Here is a 22,022-nt window from a genome sequence, read left to right as displayed (position 1 = left end):
AGGCTAAAATGAGGTAAAGTGCCTGGCCCATAGTAAATGTTCGAAAATATATTATTATCAAAGAGACCAAAAAAAGTCTTTTTGGGGGGGCAAGGGGAGAATATTATGGAACAGAAAGGGCAAATTCCATCTACGAAAATATACTATATGTTAATTACCCTTGTTTGATCAAACTACATTGTAGACATGTATTGATATCCAACTCTGTACCCCACAAATATTTATAATCGATACGTTTCAATTTTTTAAAAAAAGAAAGAAAATATACTAGATTAGTTACTGCATTTGGAGAAGAGGCAGCATAAGGACTCCAAAGATGTAGACATTGAAGCTCAGGGGATAAGATATCAAAGCAGATAGTTAGGGGACGCAATAAAGACAGTAATAGTCACATTTAGGGAGAGGGGAAAATGCCAGCATCAACCTAATAGCAGGCATTATTTTACTTTAGCTATGTCCACCTGTTTCATCTGTACTACCAAAGTTATCCTGATAATTTGAAAAGAGGTTTATTCACACTAAGCAACTGGCCATTCCTTTTGTAGAAAAATTCCTCCTCTCTAGCGGTACTGGTATTACAGCCATTTCCCACAACTACGGACTCTACTTCAGTGAGTGAGAGTGCTAATGCGCTTACAAATAAAAGTCCCCTTCCCCAAAGTACACAGCTCACTAAACATAAAAAAAGCAGTGCCATCACCTACTCCCACTTCCCCTCTAAAAATGAGAATTGTGTTATCACACCCCTCTTATCCAGACACGAAGAAGATACTTAATATCTGAAAGAATTTAAAAATTTAGGCTCAGAGTAGCTTCCACCTAGAACACAATTATCTTAATTGTTTTGAAACATTAACATATAAAAACCAATCTGAAGCAGAACAATAAAAAATGAATACAGTATTTAAATAAAACTTCCTCAAAAACATTTTGATTATAAAATAGTTAAATTAGAATTTTACCTATTGAATAAATGCGGACATTTTGCCTTATATAAGTCCACAACATTGTCTAAAAGGTGTACAAGTATTCACAAGAAGCTTATGGATGCAGTGATTAGAATCTACTATTCCTCTCTTTCTGTACTTTATATATTCAGAGTATTACATCTTCTGGCTGTAGGTAAGGCATAGTAAACATCTCCATAATTTTTTTCTCTATACTTCATATTTAGATAATAAAAACAAAACAATACCAATAAGGCTTAAAAGCATATTAAAATTGTTATACTTTTTAAAAACTTTTAAAGTAACTACTACTGATTGGATTTCTTAAGGCTTTAATGTTTCTTATAAAGACAACATTTAACATCTGAACATTTCATGTAAAAGGGTCAATATTATCAAACACTAGATTTTCCCATATATAAATATTTCTTCCTATGGTAAAACACCTTCATTCAAGTCTAAAAGGGTCACTGAATTTAAAGTGATAGCAGTAACAGTTATAATGGTAACAACAATATTAACAATACCTAACACATTTAATACATACTATGTGCCAGGCACTATTCTAAGTGCTTTTCATGAATTGATTCTTCTAAGCCTCACATCCCTAAGAGGTAGGTCGTACAGTAAAACCATATGAATTAAAAATCACTAGAGTGAAAAGAATGAATTATGGAATAATACTAAAGAAATTTTATTTTTTACACACCATTTGAATTTAAATCTAGATTTCCAGTTAAACATGGTGGACTGACCACATGACTATTTCCTCTACCTCCAAAATCCCACCAAAAAGACATTAAAGGAGTATAAAGGGTATTAATCCACAAAGAGAACAGACTATAAAGCCATGAGATTTCAACAAAGTTTAAAAAGATAAAAACCAGGACTGAAAAATTAGTTAATTAGGATTAGAAGTCTATACAAAGAACAACCGAATCCCAGATCCACCCCCACCCCCACATCCATCTACAGGAGAAACTGAACCTGAGGGTCACCAACCATGGAGGAGAATTTGGGTGGGGTGGGTGGAGCATGAGGGAGGCTGAAAATGGAGGGATTAAGTAAAAGCCATCATACAAACTGTGGGATCCTTAGCCCTCTTCTCCTACCTTACTGCCAGAACCCAATTTTGTAGAGAAACTGAATGGCCCCAAAGAAAAGACCTCCACTGAAATTTAGGGGACACCATCAAAAAAAGCCAGCTCCCTGATGGCCCTTGAGACAAATGATAAACCCAGCCCACATATAAAGAGCTAGGAAATTAACTTTTTAGTGTACATGACTAATATGAATATGATCTCTCCAACTTTCTAAGAAAGGCTTCAGAATGAGACAGAGTCCAAAACAAACAGAAAAAATAAACATGGAAAAAATAGAAACATTGCAAGAAACAGGAAAAACATGAGAAAAACCCATAATTTTTTCCTTGGGGAGATAAGAGGAGACATTGAATCTATAAAATAAAAACAGGGTTTTATGAAAAAGGAACAGAGAAAAAGATTTCTTAGAAATTGAAATATATACAGGTAAAGAAAATTCAACAGATGAGCTGGAGGATAACAAAAAGAACAAATATAATACAACTTCAAAAGCAACTGGAGAGAAAAGATTTTTTGAATTAGGAAATCAATCTGGGAGCTCCAACATTCAAATAACAGGAATTCAAGAAATAAAAGACAAAGAAAATGGAGGAGAGAAAATTATCAAAAAGACAACACAAAAAAATTCCCAGAATTGAAGCAGATAAGTCTACAAATTGAAAGACTCTATCAAACCAAGTACCAATCAAAAAGAATGAAGACCCCCATATTATTATGAAATGTCAGGGGCAAAGAGAAGCTCCTAAAAGATTCCAGAGTGTAAAAACATGTTCCATGTCAAGCAACGATATTAGAATTTTCAGAGAAATACTGAATGCTACATGACAATGGAGCACTGCCTTTAAAATTCTAAGGGAAAACTACTTTCAGCAGACTCCAAACTACCAATCGAACAAGAGTACTGACATTTTCAGACCTGTAAAGCCTCAAAATCTTTACCTCCCATGTACCTTTTCTTAGGAAAGTTTAATATGTGCACGAATTGCTTTAATAAAAAGAAAGCTAAATTGTAAAAAAGATAAGAATTTAAATTTACAAGTTTAGCATGAATTCAAAGAGAGAATTGGGGAATTACAAAGATAAAAGAAGTCCTATCTACCAGCTATCTACCATTTACTTACCCACCAAGGATATTAAGAGAGAGACCTCCTTGAAAGAGCTATTGCAGCCTAATCTGGCTTTCTTTCAGGCCAGGATACTCCTTCTGCACCAAGTAGCAATAGCAAGGCTCAAAAGATAGACCTAGAGGCACCTCATTAAATAAAAGAAGCATTAGCAGAGTCCAAATTAATGATATCATAATGTATATAGAATTAGTAACAGCAGTCTAGTATTAACATATTACAAGGATATATTTCCTGAGATCTTGTGATGATTTCGAAATTTCTAAATGTGATAATGCATAGTGAAAAACCACAATTCAGGGTCAACGGTTCCAGGGCATTCGTGGAAATGAAGATAAATTATCTTTCCCTGGAATTTAAGCAAAGCATCCATTTCTGGACTTGTCCTGATTGAAGATAACACAATAATCCAATGTAATGTAAAAAATTCAAATTTAGTTCATTTAAAAAAATTATCATCAAGGTCCCTTTGATCATGGAGTCTTGCAATCCCACAGAACAGGGACCAGGCACCTAAAATGCAAAGAAAGTACTGGTTTTGCTTAGAAGGTCACTGATATGCCAAGAGAATCTCCAGATTTCTCAATCACCTCATGGTCTAGGCAAAGCAAAAAAGGGACAACCGAAAACTACAAATTACAGAAAAATCTGACAAGCTAAAATTCTTACAGACTTGTTCTTATTTGGTTCATCTTTTTAAAAAAATTCAGAAAAGTCAGGCACACTTGAAAATATATAGGGCTCCACAAAATGCAATGTTCCCTTAAACTTTACAGGTTGTTTCATGCTACTAATTCACTGATCAAAGCCTAGATATAATTCAAGAAATATTTATACTCCCTCAAGAAAAAATGATTTCACAAATGTGTTTGGTTCCCAAGGGAAAAAATGTGGCTCCAAGTCACAAAAAAAGCCATACTTAGGAATACAGCAAACCTGTTCAAGCACCTGTTTCAATGGGGAAAAATATGGTACAAACCAGAAATGATTGCATTTTATTTAAAAAATATTTACAGAAAACTGTTCATGAACTTACCTATTTGGGTAAAGCAATAAAAAATGGACTTGATTATTTTCTATGAGTTCAGAAGTTTGTTATAGTGTTTTCATTACAAACCTCTTACTTCAAAAAAAAAGTAGCTACCAGAAAAACTCCATATCAGTAGCACCTTGACCTTCACGGTCTTACCATTGTGAAGGTTCTGACTACAAAAAAGAAAAAGTAAAAAACCTGATTACCTGCTCAACATCAAAACTTACACTATCAAACTACCAAACTTTTTTTTTTCAAATTAAACATATGAAACACAACTTATTTGGAGAAGAAAAAGATTCCACTGAATACAGAGTAGTCTAATGACCTGTGTGCTATTTAAAATCACACTTAATGTAGCATACAGTTTATCCAAATACATATTAATGTATATAGATCATTTATAGATTTTTTATGTCCATTTCAAACTTAAGAAAGACTATAATTACAGATTTATTTTAGAAAAATACCAAATATTAACTCTTAAAAAAAAAATTCCCACATAAACTTACAGGAGAAATTTAAAGTGAAATAGGCCGCACTATTCTAACTTTATAGGCAACAAAAACTACAAGTGTGCTTCATCTGTATATTTACCAGCAGGCCAAATATACAAACAAAATCAAATCATTAAAAATACTATCAGCACTTAATAAAGATTACACAGAATATCAATGAGTGTAAAAAATACAATGTATTATATGATGAGTTTGGATGCAAAAACCACATATTTATTAAACATATGATTAAATACTTAAAAACATCAAACCCGTTTGTTTTAAAGTGCTCCTTATCCAAAACCTTGGGCAAAACTGTCACCCCAAAGTGAGTTCAAAAAAACAAATTACAAGGCAAACATTGACAATAGGTATGAACAGACACTACCAATAATTGCTATTTGTTCTTGAATTAAATAATAACATTGTCAAGTGATGTAGAGCAATCACCTTGACAGAATTCCTTTTTTGTATAAATATTCATAAATTAAAAAGTCTCTAGATATTCTAAAGAGCTGCAAACAATACCTTACAACAGCAGCTTAATGTCTATTTCAGAAAAAAAAATCACTAAAATCCTCTTCCATTGAAAGTCATTTATTTCTTCGTGTAAGTGAGCAAGGTCACTATAATATTAACCTCTTTTCTAGAACAATGTAAATAACAATGGTACACATCTTAAATTTGGTAGGTCACAAAAGTGAGGATGCGATTATCTTTTGATGCAACAAAAAAATAAATAAATAATAATTAAATACTTTAACCCAACGTTTGGTATTGACAAATCAGTAGTGTCAACTTCACATGTGAAGGACAACACAGTCTGGTTGTTGGAAAATGCTCAATATATCATGATATTTGGGCTAAAGATACTTAGAATATTAAGCGTTTCCTTTTTGCTTAAAGGAATACAATACAATCACCATCAAGCTGCTATCGTAACTCATTTTTAGCTGGGGTAAAGTGACCATTTGGTCCATGGCACATGTTACATATGTCACACTTCTGTCAAACTGAAACCTTAGAAGATTTCATGTTTATAAACTACAATACACACTGACCAAGCTGTCAGTCCCTCACAGTTTTTTAGAAAAATATCTACATTTGTCCTTACGGATGTCAAAATGTTACACCATTTCTTTAAAAAAAAAAAAAAAAAAAAAAAGGATGCACATTCATACTGTGAAGTTATTAGGAAAATACTCTTGCAAATAAACTATATAAAGATAAAATACACTTCAAAAGTATGTGGGCTGTATTTTGTTTGTTTTACAATATTCTATAAAGTGCAGAGAAATCTTAAGTAAAGGGAAAAACTACCCCCTATAACAACAGTTTAATTACAGCAGCTTTTGCATAGCAATACTCAGAGGAAGTCGGACACTTCGGTTTCCTCAGGAAGAAAAGGATGGAAGAGGATCTTCCAATTCAGATTTTTTTTTGGCCGTAAGTCTGCTTTCTTCAGGAATGGTTGCTGATGCTAAATCTCCATTAAGTGTATTTCTTGAACAGTGAACAGGTCCTATTAAGAAATTGATTAAAAGGTTACATATCCCATCAATATTAACTTCAGTCCTCTGGTAAAAGACTATTTTAAATTTCCTATGCAAGGACATGAAATTTCTTTCACTTCCTGCTAATTTTTTGTTTGTTTAATGGAGAAAAACCTAACTTTTTAACTACTGACAGGAATAAGAAACTTCAGTTCATGAGATAATGAAACTATAAGAAGCACAGGTTTTTGTTTCCTTGCTAGAACCATGGCTGACATGGGCAGTCAATAATATCTGATGAATTGAATTTAGTCTTTCTTAATTAACTATTACTTTTTCAGCTTGATTGTTTTAATGCTGTTAGTATTTTCCTTGTTTCTAGGTAAAGAAACCAAGACCCAAAATAGATTACACACTTATCCAAGATCACACAATTGGTAACAGAACTAAAACTAAATTCATGTCTCCCTCTTTTCATTATAAGACTTTCTGAGCAAAGCTGACAAGGTTCCTCACACTGAAAGTTGCCACCTTTCCATGTGAAATGCAACACACAGAACTATCACACAACTCCAAGTAAACACAGACAAACACATTGGCATACTGCTGTTCCAAGGTAGTTGCACATTTATACACATTTTCAAAATTTACCAATTACAGAGCCCCACAACAACTTTGCTGAATAGGCCAAAAAAGGAGAGAGAACCCATCTAACTTACTATCTGGGTCTTCAAGCGGAATCTCATTATAAGAGTCTGTATCCGAGTAGGTTCTTCGGCGTCGCTGGGAGAGTCGGTGAAGTGTAGACACTGGTTCTTTTGTAGAATGGCTACTCCTGCAAATTAAATAAAAAGCATTAAATTGTAAGGTCTTAAACAAATGAAAGCACCTTCAATTTGATTGGAATTTTAAATGTCTTCTCTTTAAGTAAAAGAGGAACTATTTTTATGCCCAATGTCCTATGTTAGCAATATTATATTCATTCAGAGGTCAAATCGCAAGCAAGTCAACCCATTTGGAATCAAGCAGTAACCTGAAGAATACGGCTTCTGAGCTAAACTAAATGGAAAGAGGGTACAATGGAAATGACGTGACTTCTTCTATAGGGGAGGGTCCAGCGAGACAGTAGATATATCAGATGCTTTACAAATGTTTGAATAGAAGTTACGGATTTCACAATTTCATGTATCTAAAGACAATCCGTATTTGATCAAAACTAGCAGACTAGAAGGGATATGCAAGAATTTAGGGAGCACGCTAGAGGTAGACTCATTGACAACAGCAAGAAAAGATAAATACTGCAGAAGGAGGCTAGAAAAACTTTTTAAAAAATCAGTCTAAAAAATTAAGCATAGAAGCAAATCACCACTACCTAACCATACCTCAGCTATTATTTTATAACAGCCTGATGTCACTAAACTTAATGTCGACCTTGAATCATCAGGAAAAATGTAAATTTTTAAAATTTTTAATGTATCTTATTTCGTTAAGTATAAGGATAAAAAAGATTAGAAAAATTTTTATAAAAATAAAAATTTATCAAAGGTTAAGTTTCCATTTTTCTGGAAAATTTACTTGGTTGAACTCTTCATTGTCTGACAGGACTGGCTATAAACCTTGCTAGACTCCTCTGAGTACCTGATGGGTTCAAAGATTACATAATCTTCAGAGGAAAAAAAACAAAACATGGCAAAACAATAATAAGGGCTCAGCACTTAACATTCTTAACATATAGAAATAAATACTAATGTCACTATAATTTCATCACTCACCAAAGAACCAAATAAAACAACCATAGCAAATTAAAGAATATTGCCTAACAAAATGAAGAACACTTTAACAACCTAGGATATTGGCTGGATCTATCTAGAAGGTAAATTTTTTGAATGTGTATATATGAATATATACTTTAAAATATCAAGTGGTTTTCTCTCCTTTCAAAAGCAAGATCTTTCTTAATAAAGCAACAGTTCAACATGAATATATGATGCTATAAAAAGCTGAGGTAAAATGAGCGTCAGCTGTGGAGCTTTGATACATCAAAAATTAATTTGTATTTAACCATCACTTAATATATTTCAAACATCTAAAAAGGTAGAACAGCTGGCAGAGTGCTTACCTTGATGGTTAATTTATTCACTCATTTTTTCTTTACTGACGACCTACTCTGGGTGCCAGGCCCTTACACTAAACATTAAGAGATATCTACCAACAAATGCAGGGGAACTTCAAAAAGTTTGTGGAAAAACAGAATTAAAAGGTAACACAAATCTTCCCTACGAACTTTTTGAAGACCCCTCATATAATGCTGAGCAAATCAGAACCAGACCTTACCCACACAGCGTTTACATTCCACACCGCTTGTTAAAGTCCCAACGAATTTCCCTAAGTAGGTATAATTTTGAGTGAACTTGATAAAAAGAAAAGGCATTTTACCTCTCTGAACTGCAAGAACCGGGGTGGCTGACAGAACGCTTCATCTAGAAATTTTTAAAAAATTAACATAATTCATGTCAAGTAATTTATTATTATTACTATTATCATAATTAACATAAATTTACTCACAGAAAAAGATTCCTGGAAAGATATTTACCTTTCATAGATTCAAGCAACAGTTAACACAATGTCAAGCTTTCTCCCTAATAACCATTGATTGGAATCTTTCTTAACAAGTACCAAAAGCATACCAAAAACATGCTGGATTCTTTTCTCAATGCTAAAAACCAAATTATACATATACACATAAAAAACAGTGAATGCATAACAAATCCAAAAAGTCACACCTTTTGTGATAAAAAAAGAATATCTAGCAAGCAGAAAATATTCTAATAAATCTCTCCCTTTTTTTTAAAGGGGAGGAATAGAGTCTGGTAGTAAAGCTTCTCTTTACCATTCATTATTCAGGTAGCTGATACACAGATGTTCTAAAGTGTGATTTTCATAGTTGATGGCATTAATAATTCAAGTCTTTGAAGAACTCAGAAGAAGAACGCTAAGCCTCAAATAGGTTTCTAAAACACATCCTTAAAAAATAAATATCTGATTAAGCAGATGTTTAGAATTTGTCATATTTATTAAATATTTATTAAATACGACAACTACTAAACATAATTTAGAAGATCCAACTACTCCATCAAGAAATAGAGGTAGACAGCCAAGTAAAAGATTATTTCAAAGTTTAACAAGGTAGCAGAAAAGCAACATTTATACTAAAGATTTAAGATGATTGCTTTTATATACATGGGTCCAAGAGTCTTATAAGCCCAGGTCTAACACTATGTTATGTAAATGCCTTCTATATTTAGAACATGAGCCACTAGCAACTCTGATAAATCCCAGTGGAAATAATAACAGACATGACCCACCCAATTTGTAGTATAGGAAGAGCTAGTAAGACTGACATTAAGATGCAAGTGGACATTAAATTCTCCTTTAACAGAAATTACTTCCTTTAGGATTATTCACCCAATGACTACCCACTACAATAATCATTCAATTGTCAAAAATGACAATTGTCTTAACTTTCATGATGATTTGAAAAAAAAGGTAAATGCAAGTTTATTCTCAAATGGGTTCGATGAGATTAACTACATAAAATGGTTATAAAGATTAAAGTTTTGGAATTCTCAAATATTGTAGCTTTCTATTTTATATAAAAAATAAATTTTTATATTAAAAATAAGTTTTCCATATAATTAGCTCATGTTATTAAAAAATTTTTTCCCACAAAGACTGTTTTACCTTACTTTCCAGGCTATGCGTCTTCAGAACTAATTACTAGAAGCCACAATTCTTGCCTTATGAATCAAGTAAAATGGCATAGCTAGGAAAAAATAAGCAACCTCTAATCTATTAACTCCTAGATTAACTTATCGGATTTCCTATAATTTTTCTACTGATAAAAGGCTTTGGTTTAAGAAACAGTTATAGTTTCTCATACAAAAAATACACACATGACTTCTCTGGACTACAGAGCATTTGTAACAGAAGGCATTTCATGAGAAGTTCAATGTAAAAACAAGGCAGCTTCGAGGTATTTTTTATTGAATTTGACTTGAGAAAGCACATCTTTAAAAAAAAAAGTATACCCTTTGTATATAAACCTCAGGAACATATAGCACTGTGATACATCTATTTCACAAGATGGGTTTTTTGTTCACTGTACATTTTATTTAACAGTTTACAGCATATCAGTATACCCTTTGTATATAAACCTCAGGAACATATAGCACTGTGATACGTCTATTTCACAAGATGGGTTTTTTGTTCACTGTACATTTTATTTAACAGTTTACAGCATATCTATAATTGTTCTAAAAAGCAACACTGTTGGGCCAGCCCCATGGCTCACTCGAGAGAGTGCAGCACTGATAGTGCCGAGGCCGCGGGTTCGGATCCTATATAGGGATGGCCAGTATGCTCACTGGCTGAGCGTAGTGCAGACGACACCAAGCCAGGGGTTATGATCCCCTTACCAGTCAAAAAAAAAAAAAAAGCAACACTGTCAAACTGTGTACTGCTGAACACCATAGTTCTATGAGATGGTATTAAAAAAAAAACAAAAAGGGTTCAATTGTCAAATAAATTTTCAGAATGACTGCACGCTACCTCTCGTTCCCAGAAATTCATAATACACTTCACCATAAAAAAGACTGAGAAGTTCTATCAGGCTGTCCCTATCAGATTGAGACAGAGAAACCCAATTTATTAAGTTAACCAAAATTTCCCAAACTAATATGACCATAATATTTATTTTCATGGTACACTTGCCTCAGAGGACACTATTAGTTCATCATATGGTTAGAAAACAAAGCTCTAAATAAATGTAGGCAATAGTCTTTACTAAATCTCACATAACTAAATTTGCTGGAGTGGGTAAAAGAATCTGGAAATAAGTTGGACTCCATTCTTCTAACAAATAAGTCTTCAGGTAGTTGCTAAAACAGTAGCCATGTGACATTCTTCCTACTACAAATGGAATCCTAAAAACACTTTGATGAAAAAAATTTAATGTCTCATCAAACGTTATCTCACCTACACGTTCCCTACAGCATGCTAAAACAAGTTTGTTAGCTTGGAAAAGACAACCACCCCCAACAAAAGTGAACCTGTCACTCAGTATAATCAGGAGGTAAGAAACTAACATTAAGCACCTAACATTAAGCAGCTTAGAGCCTTTGCAATGACCCTTTGTAGAAGACACTTTATTTTACAGATGAAGAAACCGATGACCAGAGATTAAGTAACTTGCCTACTCAGAGGATTTAAATCCAAATACTGACTACAAAATACTGTTCCCACTGGAACATGTTTCAAACCCCTTACAACTCTTTTAAAGATTTGCTTAATGGTACCCCAATGTGAGTAAAACATCACCCCACTATGAAGCTTTTACTAAGTAGAAGAGTGTTCCCCAACCTTTTCTGTGTCACAGCACATACACACTGCATTATAATACAAAGGTACCTCAAAAAGTTCATGGAAAAAGGGCCGGCCCGGTGGCGCACTCGGTAGAGTGCGGCGCTTGGGAGCACGGCGGCGCTCCAGCTGAGGGTTCGGATCCCATATAGAGACCGGTCCGCTCACTGGTTGAGCATGGTGCGGGCGAGACACCGAGGGTTGTGATCCTGTTGCCGGTCGCGGTACGGGCGCGACACTGAGGGTTGCGATCCCGTTACCGGTCACGAAAAAACGCAACACCGAGGGTTGCGATCCCGTTGCCGGTCGCGGTACGTGCGCGACACCAAGGGTTGCGACACCGAGGGTTGTGATCCCGTTGCCGGTCACGAAAAAAGACGAAAAGGAAAAAAAAAAAAGTTCATGGAAAAATATAATTAAAAGATAATACAAATCTTTCCATGGACTTTTTGAAGTGCCTTCATATCTTCCTGGAACACTGGGGTAAATGGATAAAGCAGCTTATAGGCAGGCAGGACACAGCCCCTCTGAGGGGGAGGGGATCAGGACACTGGCACATGTGCTAAGCTCATCAGCTGAGAAGCTCCAATACAGAATATGAGTACAAACGACCTGTTGACTGTTCCCCCCACCCCTAACTGCCTGCTTCCACCCTCAAAAATAAAAATGAAAAAAAACCCACATGCAACTTCACTAGGAAAAAAACAAGTTCTAACCATTTGAACAGGTGAAGGTGACACAGGAGAAACTAAGGGATCCGGATGGGGCAGTTGAAACATCTCAGGTTTAAACTTGGCATTTGCTATCTTCACACATTCCTCAAGCGTTGTGATGAATGTATTACATGTGGCACTAAGCAGAGAAGAGGCTTCATTCATGCTCTGAAAAGTTACACACAAAGACTTGAAAAGACTTGCACACAAGTAGAAACATGCACAACTTTATAATCAAGTAATGAAACATCCCCAATGGATACATTACTAGGTTACGTTAGAATTTATTTAAAATATACTACCTTAGAAAATTAAAGCAATACATGAATAAGAAACATCAATCAAGTAATGAAACATCCCCAATGGACACATTACTAGGTTATGTTAGAATTTATTTAAAATATACTACCTTAGAAAATTAAAGCAATACATGAATAAGAAACATCTTTCTCTTAGGTAAACAATGTATGAAATTAAATTCCAAGAAAAAAGAAGTTTTGCATTTAAATCAAAAATTCCATTTTAAAATTGTGTGCAAAAATTTATCTTAGAGAACCCTAACCTAAATGTAATTTCTATCTACCTATCAGAATTCCAAAGGTGGTTCCAGCAGTGGAACATCCTGAGAGTTACTTAGCAATACAATTCATACCTACACCCATTCTCCCACTTCTTTCTTGGTAGAATAAAAAACCCAATTTTGTTTAGGACAGCAAAGTGCCCTAACCCCAGGGAATGAATACAGACTGATCTAAGCCAGTCATGGCTATTCCATGACCCTTTGTCAAATACTCATTTTTCCTAGTCTTCGCTGAGCCAGACAAAAAGATGATGAAACGCCTGCTGGGGAATTTCTAGAATTTTTGTTTCTTGATTTAAACTCAAGGACAAGATGAGGTCTCTCGCCACGCTGGCTACTCCATTGCCTTCTGCCTCTTTGTGACCCTGGCAGTCACCTTGAAGCCTGGGACATGAAGAGAAAAACCCAACACCTCAAGAACGGCAGAGCAGAAGGATGGAATAAGCCTAGGTCCTGATAAATGTCATTTAGCTGCTGGAGCAAATGTGAGCGCCCCTACCTCCAAAGAGCTTGTGATGAAACAGTTCAGTGCCCTTAGGGTTTAAGGTACCCAAAGCCAAACACAGCCCACCTCACATAAGTTTCCTCCCCAACAGGAGAGGAAGATTTCTTGTCCCACTTCTACCAAGTTAGGCAGAAGGGGACCAGGAACCACGCCTTGAGAAGACTTTCCTTTCCACACTGATCCTACTTAACCAGAAAAAACAAGCCTATTTCATAGCAAGATCCTACTAATCTAAATTTTGATTCCTACATCATTGTTCTGAGAAGGATATTTTTTTTAAGTTATTTTATGAAAGTTATCAACTCTTCGGTAGTTGAAGCTGGGACCTTACCACCAAAAGAGAACAGCAGTCATCCAATGAGTTCATGCAATCAGCCTGGAGAACAAAGCCTGGAATGCTGCTTCCCCACCCCAACTCCAAATTATCAAAATAGCTGCTGCAAAGATAGGCCATGGTTCCCTGGAGAAATGTGCTGCTTCTTGCTTTACTCTGGCTACACACACACACACACAACCTAGAAGATGCTATATATTTCCAGATAGTCTACAGTAGGGACAGCCCAGAATAGCTGAAAATAACTCTTTGTGAAACACTTCTCTCTCGTCTTATGGGATGACTAAGGACTCCCCAGCATACTACAAAGCATAACCAGATGTCAAGGGGTCCTCTTTGTTATACCTCTACACTGGGAGATGAATGATTCTCATCCTGGTGCACAAATTCCTGGATTGTATGAACTTGCTGCATCAGGAGGTCACAGTAGAGGCGAAGTTCAGACATTTTGGTTTTCAGAGATTCACTGGTTTCACTTATTTCTGAAAGGAACATGCATAAACATCCAATTAGATAATTTTCATATTCTTTGGGCAATACAGCAAAATGGAGTCATTTTAAAAAATAAAGCAGTAAGTAAGTATAAATACATACAGCTTAAGAGATTTGAGACCTTGGAAACAGGATCACGAAGACCCTTAAGAAACATCTTTACTTTAGACATATGGAAAAAAATTGAGTCATATGACTGCCATGAAGTTTAGGTAGATTAATTTCCACAGACCGGGTTATGACCCCTAGATGTCTTACACAGGATATTTCCATTTTGTTAACTCATCTTCCATTTGAAAAGTGTCTGTAGTTCTTCTGTGAATTGGCTTTTTTGTCCTTTATACGAGGGTACTTTAAAAAGTTCGTAGAAAAGTAGAATTAAGGGCCGGCCCGGTGGCGCACTGCTACAGTGCGCCGCTTGGGAGCGTAGTGGCGCTCCCGCCAAGGGTTCAGATCCCACATACAAACCGGTTCCCGCTCACTGGCTGAGCGAGGTGCGGGTGCAGCGCCGAGGGTTGCGATCCCGTTGCCGGTCCCGGTCCGGTACGGGCGCGACACTGAGGGTTGCGATCCGTTGCCGGACACGAAAAAAGACAAAAAGGAAAAAAAAAAAAAGAAAAGTAGAATTAAAAGTAACACAAATCCTTCTACTAATTTTTTGAAGACCCCTCATACATCATTTCCAGCTCTGAAGTTTGGTTTTTCTCTTAATAATATATAAACTCATTTGTTCCTTGTACCGGCCAGCTTACAAAAACAATATGTATACATAAATATTTTGTAACTGATAATTTGCAAAAGCTCTTATACATTAAAAACAGTAAACTTTCATCTACCCTATATACTGCAAATACTTTTTCAGATCTGTTAGCTCTCTATCAGTTTTCTTTATTGTATATTTTGGCATATAGAAGTTTTTAATTTTTATGTAATTAAAATTATTGCATATAAACATTCATTTATTTTCTTCTGTTCCTTTCACATTATACTGCTTTCAAATTTTTTTTAAAAAATTCTTATTAAGAGCTTACTTTCTTCTCTTTAATATCTCCAGACAAACTAAACATCCAGCCATTAATCTCAGCTACTCACAGGCCAATACCTTTTTTTTTCCTCCTTTTTGTCTTTTTTACTGACCGGTAACAGGATCGCACCCCTCGGCGTCGCGCCCGTACTGGGGACCGGCAACGGGATCGCAACCCTCGGTGTTGCGTCCGCACCGCGCTCAGCCAGTGAGTGGGAACCGGTCTCCACATGGGATCCGAACCCTCGGTGGGAGGGCCGCTGCGCTCCCAAGCGGCGCACTCTCCCGTGCACCACCGGGCCGGCCCCCAATACCTTTTAAACTAGACGTATAAGCTGCAGATGGGGAAAAAATATTCATAGTATTCCTTTGTATTCCCTGAGTCAGGCCAGTGGCACTGCTTTCTGGTACTAACCACAATGCCACTTTTGCTAAAGTAGACCAAAGCTGCTCTATCTGCCCATTTGATCTAACCCAAATCAATTTCTGCCCGAACTTAAGTCCATTCCTCCTTTTTAATAAAAATTACGGTAAAATATACACAAGATAAAATTTATCACTTTAACCATTTTTAAGTATACAGTTCAGTGGTATTAAGTACATTTACATTGTTGTATACAACCATCACCAACATCCATCTCCAGAATTTTTTCATCTTCCCCAACTGAAACTTGGAACCCATTAAACACTAACTCCATTCCTTCCTCCCCCTATCCCCGGCAATCACCATTCTAATTTTTGTCTGTATAAATATGATTATCCTGGCTATTTCATATAAGTGGAATCATACAGTATTTGTCCTTCCGTGACTGGCTTACTTCATTTAGCATAATGTCTTTAAGGTTCATCCACGTTGTAGTCTGTGTCAGAACTTCCTTCTTCTTTAAGGCTGAATAATATTCCATTGTATGTATATACCACATTTTGTTTATCCACTCACTCACGTGTCTATGGATATTTGGGATGTTTCAGCCTTTAGGCTTCTGTGAACATCCATTTCTTCTTATGCTACCCTTAGTCATATTCTATTCATAATGTTCTTTTACATATTTGAAAATTTATTCCTCAGCCTCCGTTTTTCAATTCCTTTAATTCAGTTGCTTTCACTAATTCAATTAACTTATATTATTTTTTAATCATAAAAGAAATACATACTCAATGAATATTTTTGGCAAAAAGAAAAAAATAGAAAAATCAAACTGCAACCTCACTAGCAAGATATAAATACTGTCATTATTTTTACATTATATCTGTGTATAATTGAACTAATACCATAAATTTGCTTTTGATTTTGTTCTAATCTTTCTGATTTGGCAGTATATGTACAAAGTAAATTTAAAAGGTACAAAGGGTATACAGTGAAAAGTGAGTCTCCTTCCCACAAACTGCCCTTCCAAAGGTAACAACTTGACTAATTGTTACATACCATTCCTAAGCCAGCCTAACTACACACTAACCTATACAGTTTAAACTGTATGTAATCTGGAATCCTGCTTTTTTCAATGATTGGTTAACCTTTGGCATTTTCTCACATCATTAAAATTCCTTGTAAACAGTTTACTGGCTACATAATAGATCAGCTGATGAAAGAAGTAGCTTACTTACCCATCCCCCTAAATTTATACTTCTGAATTGTTTACAAATTTTTTTACTATGATCAAGATCTATATGTGTAAATTTTCTTCAACATTTCCTTAGGACAGATTACTAAAAGTGGACAGGACAATTTACATTTGTTTAAGAAAGTACTCTCATCACAAGGGAAAAATTTATAGCTACCTTTTTCTTTTTTAGTCCTTGTATCAGTCAAACATGCTTTGGAGCTCCCCAGAGCAACCAGCCACCTCTGTCTTTCAGCTGCATTCACTGCCTTCATGTAGAAATGCTGCTCTCCTGGAATGATTAATTCCATTCTTGTGTTGTCTGCTGAATGAACTATGATTATTAACAAAGGGGAAATATAGTTATAGACGTAAGTAATTTGAGGAGAGTCAAATCATCACTCTTACACAGCGTTAGACACTTTATACATCTAAAACGGTGCAGGCAGTGACATTCCCTAAGGGACCACCCCAGTGGCACTCCAAGCCACCATTCTCACATAGATTCTGGGTGACAAGGTGTCAAAGTGATGACAGCATATGAAAGAGAAAACAGAAATAAGTACTGAGAAATGAGACCCTCCCTTGGGGCCACCTATACCATCTTAAATACATGTGCAATGAATGGCACAGTTTTTACTAATTTTGTGGAAAGCAGAGTCTATGTTTTGGTATTCCCCCAAGCCTACGATAGCGCCTGGCATATAGGAGGGCAAAAAATAACAACGTTGGCCACCTTCCAGTGGAACAGTGGTTCTATGGAATGCCCATGATCATAGGGCATATCATAATTACCTGGAAGGCATGTATATTTTAAAGACCTTCACCATTTCTCCTCCCTCCATCTTCTCTCCCACACACACACGCCTTGATAGTCTGACAAAAGAGAGCTAATCAAAAAATTATGCTGAACCAATCCCAAGTCTTAATTGTAACTGTCATTAATCAACAAGTATTTACTCAGCTCAGAGCAGCAATGCTAGAAGGAAGATAGAGGGGGAGAAAAAAAGGAGTCTTTGCTCTTACAGAGCTGACAATTTAACCAAGTAACAAACTGACACACCAAAAGTAATCAGAATACTTAAATGTTGAACTCTTTGGTGCAGAGACTTTATATGTAATTACAAGAGTAAGGTAAGAAGAAATAGGAAATAAAAAAGAAGGACTTGATGACAGCAGGATTTGGTTAGAAGAAAAACTGCATGAGAAAAAGCCTAGATGAGGAAATAAACACAGAACATACTGAGGATATCAGGAAACAAGCTTAAATGGAGCCTAAGTACTTTGTCATACTGCAAAGTGATATTCATATTCATGAATGGACAAGACAGGAAGAGCCAAATTATGAGGGGCCCAGAAAGTCCAGCAGAAGCCCTAACTTAGATAATTAATTACTGAAAGTATTGTCCAGAAGCTCAGTGTATTATGGCAAATAAATGCCACAGAAGCTTTGCTATCTTATTATTCTACTTACGTGGGCTATTCTTGGATATAGATACTGAAAGATATAACCATGCAATCATCAATGAAGGGTGAAAAGATTTCTAGACTAGGATCAAACTACTTAAATCCCAAAGCTCTAAGAGTAACTCTTTTCTGCTAATTGCTTATACTAGTGAAAGCACCAATACCTACCTTAAAAGAAAGCAATGCTCTAATTTCTAATGATGTTGCTACAAGATGAAACTAAAATAAGACAACTTTTTTTTTTTTTGGTGGCTGGCTAGTAGAGGGATCCAAACCCTTGAACTTGGTGTTATAATACCAAGTTCTAACCAACTGACCTAACCGGCCACCCAAGATGATTCATTTTTAAACATACCAGAATTTATATATCCAATCAAGGAATCAAGGGCAGCCCCCTCCAATGTTGTCACCTGAGAAGGCAACAAACTTAAAAATGATGCTTCCAAAACGTCAAGTCTCTAGGGGAAAAATGATGGACAAGACCTTTATACACAAAACTACAAAACATTACTGAGAGAAATCTAATTAAACATAGCAATTAAATATAGGGGTAATTATCTATGGTGATAAAAAGTCAGATTAATGGTTACCTTGTACAGGAACTAGTGGCTAAGGGGACCTGAAGGGGGAGGCTTCTGAGATGCTGATAATATTCTAATTCTTGATCTGGGTGTTTTCACTTTGTAAACATTCTTGAGGCTGAACATTATTTAAGATTTGTGCCCTTCTCTGAGAGTATGCTAGTCTTTAATAAAATGATTACTTTAAACAACTAACAACAACAACAACAACAACAAAAAAGATGTTGCCGTGGCTTGAAACTGTTTTGGAATTGCCTTAGAATTCTGTAGCCATCTTTTAAATATCCTCAAGGCTGGCAAATTTTTGAACTTTAAATGTGGTTTTGGTTTCTGACCAAATTTCATTTGGAATCAAATCTGGAAATAAGATGAGATAAAACCATCACTTTTTTTTTTCTAACTAAAAATGAATGCTTTGAATGTGTTTTCTTTTGTGATTTATAAATTGGTTCATAAGGCAACTCCAAAAGAGGAGTTCTGAAATGTTATGGGTGATAATAGTATAGTTGGAAAGGAGTACATGGACCCCAAAAATGACCACACAGAAAGCCAGCATTTATGGGTACACATTTCAGTATGTCTGTTAAAGATAAATAACAAAATTACATCCCCATACATTTCAGGGAACATGCAAGTAACAATACACCAGGCTGAAGGGTTTCTATCTTATATAGCCATGACTCCCTTCCATTACAACAAGGTGTGTGCATTTTGAAAAAATCCCCCTGGATGACACTGATCTACCCCAAGTCCAGAATCACTGTAATAGAAAGAGCCCTAGTAGTAGCAAATCTGAGATGAAGGTGAGGAACCAGACATGTACATAAAGAATATGCACCAAAAGCAGAAACTCTCTTTTGTCTCCATGGCTAAATCTTAGTAAGAACTGCCATAAATTCATATGAAAGTTAACAATCCAGCCCTGGAAAATGTAGCACAATACATGAGCTGCTGCTTTGGATTACACTAAATAAGAAAACGCATACTTCTTACAGTAGTAAGGTGGCTCTAGAGTATTTGGTAGCTATGACCAAGAGCTCACCACGTTAAAAGAACTACTCTTTATGAAGGCCAAGTATAGTATTCAAGCTACAGAGGAGAAATAAGGACGGCCTGGAGGGTGTTTAACATTCACTCCTCTAGTGTTCCAGTTTTTCCTTTAATTCTCTTTGAAGAAGAATTCAATACTTTTCGTTATCATTTTGTCTGGTTTCATTCCACTTACTTCTACCCCACACACCCCAACCACACACCCAAATGAATCAACGGTCCATGACACCTTCCTTCATAAAAATTACAGCATGACTTATTGCTTTATTTCTCTCCTTTCGGAAGAAAAGGAAGCCATCTCTATCACCCAAAAGACCTAATCTCCAAATTTAGAAAAGAACCAAAGTTTATGATTCTGACTTCATATTTTATCAAAACCCTACAGAGCTGACCCCCTCATCTTCACAGCCTGGCTTCCAACCTTTACAATACCTTTCTACAATGAGAATGAAATAGAACACTTGTAAACTTAACATGAACACTAAAGTGGCACCCACAAGAAATTGTCACATCCAGATTGGAAGATTAGCACAAATATTTTGAATTTCAATTCAAGATAAATTTATAAAGGGAGAATTATTAAAAACTGTGTTTAACAATGCTAAGTTACACTCTTGATTGCTAAGGAAATAAATGGTATTAGATCCCTACGTGGGGACCAAGCCCGTGGCGCACTCGGGAGAGTGTGGCGCTGGGAGCGCAGCAGCGCTCCCGCCGCGGGTTCGGATCCTATATAGGGATGACCGGTGCGCTCACAGCGCTCACTGGCTGAGCGCTCTTTTTCCTATTGTTTCGAGTATGCTGAAGAACCCTTTACTACTTAACCTCAAATTCCTCTAATTCCATATATTCACTTACCTTTAATTTCACAAACTGCCATCTTTATACTTCCTTTGCTTCCTTTGCAAACATCATCCTGTGAATCATAGTAGGATAGGATTCCATTATCTAAAACAAACCAACGAGGCTGCCAACCTACAAAGATAATAAATAAAAGTTTAATAAGGAAAGAAATTACTATCATCACAAAGAAAACTGTGATTTCAAAACTTGCCATCTACATTATTTCTTGGCTCTCAAATAACACTCTGACAATGAAATTTTAAATAGCCAAGCCTTGCTCAAAATGTTCTTGCATCAATCTCTACTTTTTTGGGAGAGATTTCTGGGAAATCCCTAGATCAGTTTAAGTATGGGAAGTAATACTTTTATTCTGACTCATGACCTTCTCATTAACAACCCATAGCCCCATCCTCAGTAACAGCCCTGCACAGGGTACAACACAATTGCCCCCTTCCCCCTAAAAGGGAACAAAGTTGGGGTTATAATGTAATGGAAAAGGCAACAGAAAACAGAGATTCTAGCCCCAGCTCTACTATCATTTTTAGTTGGATAACCATAATCTGGGGCAAATCTTCTCATTTCAATAAATCTCCAAAATTCCCAGTCTTCAAACAGAACAAGTAGGTTGGACAAGATGACTTCTCTGTTGCCACCTAGCCCTCCAATTTTGCAATGTGACCTTCCCTGTTCTTGTAAAATACATGTTACCTAAGCAAATTCCCTTGCACACAGTGAATGCTAAATAAATTTCACTCTTACACAAAAGCTGCATATCCTGTAGTGAGGGCATAGATTCTCCACCACACCCCCCTCTTCCACTCTCTGCTTCTCCACTGGGAGGGCAGAAATGTTAGAAACTGCATTCATTTAATTGATATTTATTCAGGGACTAGAGCACACATCCATCACAGAGTTGGCTCCAAGGCAAATGTGGTTGTGAGGATGATGGCTTTCCTTGGTGCTGACTACCTCCCTGCAATCTTATCACGCATGCTACTAATTTACAACAGTTCACTGACTAGTAACATGGTGACCATGCTAGAGACAGTGTGACTGTCCTTGTTCTTCTGTTGACTATTAAATCAAAATTCATCCACCTTTTAAACCATGGGTGTTCAAATTCAGTTCACTTTATCCATAGTCTGATATGTGAGTAATCAACTTAGTTTTTCTAGGACCGGATAGTACCAAGACAGAGCGGGGGGGGGGGGGGGGGG

General features: G+C 36.1%; 1 protein-coding gene across 2 annotated transcripts in view; it reads right to left on the bottom strand.

The window, feature by feature from the left end:
• Nucleotides 1–4,882: 4,882 nt before the first annotated feature.
• The window catches only part of PLEKHA3 (pleckstrin homology domain containing, family A (phosphoinositide binding specific) member 3), a 28,629-nt gene continuing 11,489 nt past the window's right edge, over nucleotides 4,883–22,022 (bottom strand). The window contains exons 1-7 of one of the 2 annotated variants that reach the window (XM_008567048.1): nucleotides 20,821–20,929; nucleotides 17,043–17,198; nucleotides 14,093–14,229; nucleotides 12,332–12,496; nucleotides 8,634–8,677; nucleotides 6,917–7,032; nucleotides 4,883–6,226 (exon numbers count right to left, since the gene is read on the bottom strand). In XM_008567048.1, coding sequence (XP_008565270.1) covers nucleotides 6,099–6,226; nucleotides 6,917–7,032; nucleotides 8,634–8,677; nucleotides 12,332–12,496; nucleotides 14,093–14,229; nucleotides 17,043–17,198; nucleotides 20,821–20,842 — 768 coding nt within the window. In that variant the 5' untranslated portion in view covers nucleotides 20,843–20,929 and the 3' untranslated portion in view covers nucleotides 4,883–6,098. Of the gene's footprint in view, nucleotides 6,227–6,916; nucleotides 7,033–8,633; nucleotides 8,678–12,331; nucleotides 12,497–14,092; nucleotides 14,230–17,042; nucleotides 17,199–20,820; nucleotides 20,930–22,022 lie in introns of those variants that run through there. The other variant, XM_008567047.1, reaches the window with a different exon arrangement.

The sequence above is a fragment of the Galeopterus variegatus genome, unplaced genomic scaffold, assembly GCF_000696425.1.
Source record: "Galeopterus variegatus unplaced genomic scaffold, G_variegatus-3.0.2 Scaffold287, whole genome shotgun sequence".
In the NCBI taxonomy this organism is placed as follows: domain Eukaryota; kingdom Metazoa; phylum Chordata; class Mammalia; order Dermoptera; family Cynocephalidae; genus Galeopterus; species Galeopterus variegatus.
The sequence above is the reverse complement of the archived record's forward strand: the minus strand, read 5'-3'. Positions and strand labels throughout refer to the sequence as shown.